The sequence below is a fragment of the Micromesistius poutassou genome (assembly GCF_964030765.1).
Source record: "Micromesistius poutassou genome assembly, chromosome: 12".
Lineage (NCBI taxonomy): Eukaryota > Metazoa > Chordata > Actinopteri > Gadiformes > Gadidae > Micromesistius > Micromesistius poutassou.
In genome coordinates, this window is record NC_140282.1 from 17,703,884 (window position 1) to 17,709,883 (window position 6,000).

At 48.9% G+C, this 6,000-nt stretch overlaps 1 protein-coding gene across 1 annotated transcript in view; it reads right to left on the reverse strand.

The window, feature by feature from the left end:
* The window catches only part of LOC311356591 (putative E3 ubiquitin-protein ligase HERC1), a 63,522-nt gene that overhangs the window by 34,694 nt on the left and 22,828 nt on the right, over positions 1-6,000 (reverse strand). The window contains 7 exon segments of the mRNA XM_084476374.1: positions 651-1,201; positions 1,521-1,604; positions 3,840-4,079; positions 4,463-4,633; positions 4,747-4,857; positions 5,551-5,657; positions 5,755-5,939. Coding sequence (XP_084332500.1) covers positions 651-1,201; positions 1,521-1,604; positions 3,840-4,079; positions 4,463-4,633; positions 4,747-4,857; positions 5,551-5,657; positions 5,755-5,939 — 1,449 coding nt within the window.

The following is a 6,000-nucleotide window of genomic DNA, read 5'->3' on the forward strand; positions in this document are numbered from 1 at the left end:
ACGCGTGCAAAGGAGGATGGTCAGAAATGGCTGCTCCACACTGGATCAACGAAAAAGTTATGTTTGATTGATGCAAGGGGAAATTATGGGATAGAATCTTCATTAGTAAGCCATGAAGTAGAGAGGCAAAGTAAGTATTCTCATGGCAAGCAAAGTATTCAGATTGCATCAACTTCATTTTTGGATGCTTTGAAAATGAATGAGGTCAAAAACCTTCTAAAACCAATTTAAACAAAGTAGATATTCCATGTAAAGCATGCGGCAAGTGCAACCAGTGATAAAAATTGGCTGTATTTCTTATCCATGCATATTTATTAAAGATTAAATAAGTTATTAATAATAATAATAATAATGTTGAATGAAAGTGTGTTGTTAACACGGTAACAAAGTGTGTTGTTAACAGCTGTGGGTTAAACAGAAGCTAAATATCTAGTGCTAAGCTGATCAGCGTTGGTCAGTGTTGCAACGAATCACTGATTATCATGTTGCACAGTGGTTGCAAACAACAACAACTCTCCATTGCAACAGCATCCATGGTCATGCTTCAAAGAACGGCATGCTCTTTGTGGAAAAAAAGGTCCAACAAAAGTAAGAAAATAAACGCTTGGTACACACGGACTACAAGCGGCGGCGGGTCCCCCCGGCGGTACCTGATGGTGACTTCCGCCTCGTCCCACTGCACCTTGGCCGAGGTGCTGCCCTCCTTCACCACGCCCAGCAGGGTGGCGTGCCGCCCCGTCTGCTTGTGCACGCAGCGGCCGCCGACGCGCAGGCCGCCGTCGGTGCCGCCGATCACCGCCAGCACGGGCCACACCTCCGTGCACAGCGTGCGCAGGTGCTGCTCCGACAGCTCCCCGAGGCGGCCCGGGCGGCCCCGCTCCTCGGGGGGGCGGGCGGCCGCGTCCTGGCTCTCCCGCTGCGCGTCGTGCTCCTCGCGGCTCTGCACCGAGCAGCTCTTCTTCAGCCTCTGGCCCCCCGCGGCGGCGGCGGCGGCGGCGGACTCCCGGAAGCAGGCCTTGATGGCGTGGAGGCGCTCCACCATGACCTTGTTGATGCGGTGCGTCCAGTGGTCCGCGCGGTGCAGGATGCGGATGAGCTGCGTCGTGGCCTCCGCCAGCACCGTGGCCACGGGGCTGCAGACCGGGTCGCCCGGCAGAAGGTCGCGGGGCGTGCCGCGCATCTGCATGTCGCAGATCTTCACCTGGGGACACACACACGGGGTGAGAGCGTTAAGGGTTCAGTCGGGGGTCATGTTAGGAAGCAAGGCAAGACAAGCCGACCACCGATAGGTTCGGACGCTGGTTCGAAGATGTGTACGCAGGGGTTGAGAGATGTGAAATTACCACATGCAACCCACCACTTTGTTCATTTTCTTATCTTATTACAATTCTTGGGCAAGCACAAATTGTCGTTATAGCATGACAACTACTACTAATATTATATCCTGAGATGAATATTACGCTTAGACAGATACTCAATTGAATTAATTGTGAATGATTGTAAATCCCAGGGTGTCTCACCTTCTCCCCTGGATTGCTGCTGTAGAACATAACACAGGGGTAGAGCTCAGTGGCGTCAACGTCTTCAAAGGCCAACTTGGGTTCCTACGGAGAGAGTCGTTTCATCAGTTGAGTCGACGCAGTAAATATTTGATATCTACAGTGACTACGGGTTACACGTTTGATCGTGTCAAGGCACTTGATTCCTGTTATAGTAGATGCGGGGAGGGGGGAGGATATCTTTAAAGGACAATTCCGGTATTTTGAACATTGAGGCCCCTTTCTGGGTTGTCTAGGATGAAATAGAGTGCTTGACACCGAAATTTTGACTATTGGTCCTATCTCGGGTATTTGGCTAATTTAGAATCGCCCCTGCCTTCTTCAGAATGGCTGGCTACTTCACAAACCTTTCCTTAAAACAACCCTAAACGGTTGTTTTCAGAAATGTGCAACTCACCGAGTGGTTAGGGGTGTTTGTTGATGTTCCAAATCAAGTATCGTAGCCAAATACAGTTTCTGTCTTGTTTTATTTGGCATTTTGTAAATCCATTGCTTTCTGTTGGAAGACTCATTGCTCGTTGACCGGAAACGGAAAGTCAAAATTTCGGTGTCAACCACTCTATTTCATCCTAGACAGCCCAGAAAGGGGCCCCAATGTTCAAAATACCGGAATTGTCCTTTAAGATCCCAAATATGTTTACAACTACAACAGATACAAGACCGATCTTGTATCTCAGAAAATGACAACCTTAAAGATCCCATGGCATGCTACTTTATGGATGCTTATATATATAGGTGTTAGTGGGCCCCAAATACAGTATTTGAAGACGTTCAAGAAATTCAGCCTTGGTGCAGAGTTACAGCCACTACGAGCCAGTCCCACAATGAGCTCTCCACAAACGTGCCGTTTTTAGAGGCGGGTCAAGGTGGAGGGTGAGGGTGTGGCCCTGAGCAGCTTGCGGCCACGGTACCATGCGCTAGTGTTTACAGTGGAACACTGAACACTCCGGGTGCTCCGGCGGGAGTCCTGGAGCTCTATATCTAAATAATATCATATTATATTTAGATATCTATATAATATAATATATATTATCATGGTCAAAAGCTGTTTGCGCCTCCGGATGATATTATGAATCTCAAACGACTGCGTCGGGTTCTCAGACGCCTCTGGTTCTTCCACTTCCACGTCAATATTAAGTACAGACTGAACCGCGACATGGAGGAGAAGGGGATTGTTGCCCGGGGTTGTCTCCCGCCGGAGCCCCGCTGCCCGCTGCCACGGGGCTCTGTCAGGAGACAACCCCGGGCAACAATCCCCTTCTCCTCCATGTCGCGGTTCCCAATTCCTTCTTAACCATGGCCAAGATAACCCCCACTACAGATCTCGTTGTGGAAATACCAGAGACCTCAGAGAACCCGACGCAGTCTAGTCTTTTCACCAAATGGGAGCTTTATGCAAGCTTGCGTTATTGTGTTGCGTGTTATGCGCCATAACACCAACAGCAGAACGGTTATCCAAATAACAAAGAACACTTGCGTTAGTGTGTGTATTCACACACACACACACACACACATGTGGTGCTAGCACGGTCCTAGCTCATTGTCTCATTGGCGGGCCAAATACTCTGGGCGGGCCAAGCAGAGAAAGGGGAGGTAACCTGGCCCCATATGACGACATATGGGGCCAGATCCCAAATCGGCGCGTTTGAGCTTTCATTTTTTTTTTCCAAAGGCGGAGCAAGATACCTACTGGTCGATTTACACCTTTGGGGGTATCTGTGGCCTACTGGTTAAGGAGTTGGACAGGTAACCGGAGGGTGGCCGGTTCGAATCTCGACGGTAGGCAAAAATAAGGAGAGGGGGAGTAGTTGTTTGTGCAGCGCTCTCTCCTACGTCCTCATCCACTGAGGTTGAGGTGCCCTTGAGCAAGGCACCTGAAAACCCCCACCTGCTCCCCGGGCGCTGCACTGCGGCGGCCCGCCGCTCCGGGTGGGCCGGTGAGCCCCCCCTGTGTTTCACCGGCTCCCGGGTGGGTCAAAAGCAGAGAAAGAATTTCCCCTAAAAAGGGACAATAAAGGATAACTTAAAACACCTAACGCAATTTTTAGCTACTGGGGGACCACAGGCAGGCTAGGGGAACTCATTAATGTTAGAAAACCTCATAGAGTGAAAATTTCATGCCATGGGACCCTTAATAAAAATGTGCATGCCATTAGTGAATTGAACATCATTCATTCATAGACAAAAATAAAAATAGGTCAAACTCTTATGTCAGCCCTGATTGAACAGCAGCACTGGGCTGGTCACCTCCCTCTCTCTTTCTCTCTCTCCCTCTCTCACCTCTCCGTTCTTGCCAAAGGAGATTGTGCGGGCCTCCATGTCCAGCACGCAGGTGATGAAGTCCCCCTGCGTGAAGCTGCTGAGGGTGAGTGTCTGTTCGCTGTTGTGGTAGAGGTTGCCACTGTAGGCGCGGTACAGCCACATGTCCGAGGTGGTGCGGTGGTTGAAGTCGTGCACAGGCCAGCGGGAGACGCCTACGCACGTGCCCTCGTTGCCCCGGTTCTCCTTCACGATGTAAAACTGTGCAAAAAAAAAAATCACAGAAAAAAAAAAGCTGTAGTGTAGTTGTACGGGTTTATGAGTCAAATGGATGGCCGGATGTAGTACCTTCAACACGGTATAGTACAGTCCTTAAGGACAATAAGATGTATTGTAGACAGTGTTGAATCAGACAATATTCCCAAGCCCTTACTAAAAACCTCAGGAATAAATACATATGCCTCCTCTTCGTGGTATTTTACAGCAATCCATTTTATTACAAATAATCACCTGCATGTGACCAACGTGAAAGGCTCTATAATCTTCCTAACTAAACGTCAAGAATATGGTTTTCAATTGCATTTCCCATTTCAAGCCAGACCTATTTACAAGCTTCATATTCGGCTGTAGCGGTGGCAGCATACCTTCCACTGATAGCATCCAGAGGAGATCCCAGTGGAGGCCAGACCGTAGCCTTTACCCCCGCTGCCGTGGGTCAGCCCCTGGCTGTTCTCCACCACACAACACTGGGCTTTCTCCGGGTCAAAGGACACTTCCTGGATGGGCAGGTTCTCGTCCTCCTCTTCAGCGTCACCCTATAGGTCAATCCATCACATCACATCACGTCACTGAACTGGCGGCCAATTGGGTATTTGCGTGTAGGTCGGAGGAAAAGAGGGTGTGGTTGGTTGGTTGGTTGGTGGCGTACCTGTAGCTTAAGCTCCTGCACCCTCTCTTTGATCTGGATGGTGTGCTTGGCCTGGGCCACGGGGGCCTCCCACATGCAGTCGGACAGCAGGGAGAACAGACGCTCCACCACCTGGAAAGCACCGCATGGCTATTAGGGGTGTAACAAAAAAACTATTTGAATCGGAAAATCGATTTTGATTTAAAAGATGCAAATCTTCTGAATCGAACTGAATCGTTCCATTTTAAAAATTTATCGTTCCTGAATTGTATCGTACCCCATGTATCGAGATACGCATCGAATCGTCTTTTATTGGAGAGATGCACACCCCTAACAAATACACTTCTTCTCTAGTCTTTGATAAATCTTTTTGAAGGAAATGCCACATTTACAAGTTAATTAATTTTGTGAAATGATTGTCTACTTTCAACGAGAAATCCATTGCATCATACCCCCTTGAATTGAGCCGTGCCACATCGAATCGAATCGAAATCCTTCTGAATCGAACTAAATCGAATCGTTCCATTTTAAAAATTTATCGGTCCTGAATCGTATCGTACCCCATGTATCGAGATACACATCGAATAGTCTTTTATTGGAGAGATGCACACCCCTAATGACTATGAGTTGGCTGCGTCATTAATCATTACCCATATATAAAAAAAATCGAATTTGCCATCGGGCAACATAAAGTTGCAAGGGTATAATCTTATGTGAAAGTGTGTACGGTATTAAAGCTGTACTCTCGACACATACTGTATCTGTAGGCAGAGTTCTCTTTGACTACTTGTTCCTGTCTGCAGCTCAAAGCAGTCCGAACGGTACCTGGGTGATTTGGTCGTCCTCTACGTTGGTCTCACAGGCGGGCAGAACGGCCTCCAACACGTGGAGGGCAAGGAGTCGAGTTCTCAAGTTCCCCACAAGAGGGACTCCTGAGGGAGAGAAAGGGAGAGTCAAGGGAGACGTTATGGTCAGATTCATGGGGGGAAGTTATGGATTCATTATTTGTGCCGTGCAAGGAAACCGCACCTGAGCAGCATTTCTGGGCGGCAATATTAAGCAAGACTTCTGTCCATTTGGGGGAGGCCATCTTGGCCTGGATAGCCTGGGAGGACACCACCCTCCTGAGGAAGACCAGGAAGTCTCCCAGGTGCAGCTCGGCGGTGTGCTGCTTCCGAAGCAGAGCTTGAATGAAGAGGGGGAAATGATCATCACTAGCGCCAGTGCACTTAATTTGAGTATGATTAAAGCTGCGTCCCCTCCCTGTGGGGAAGC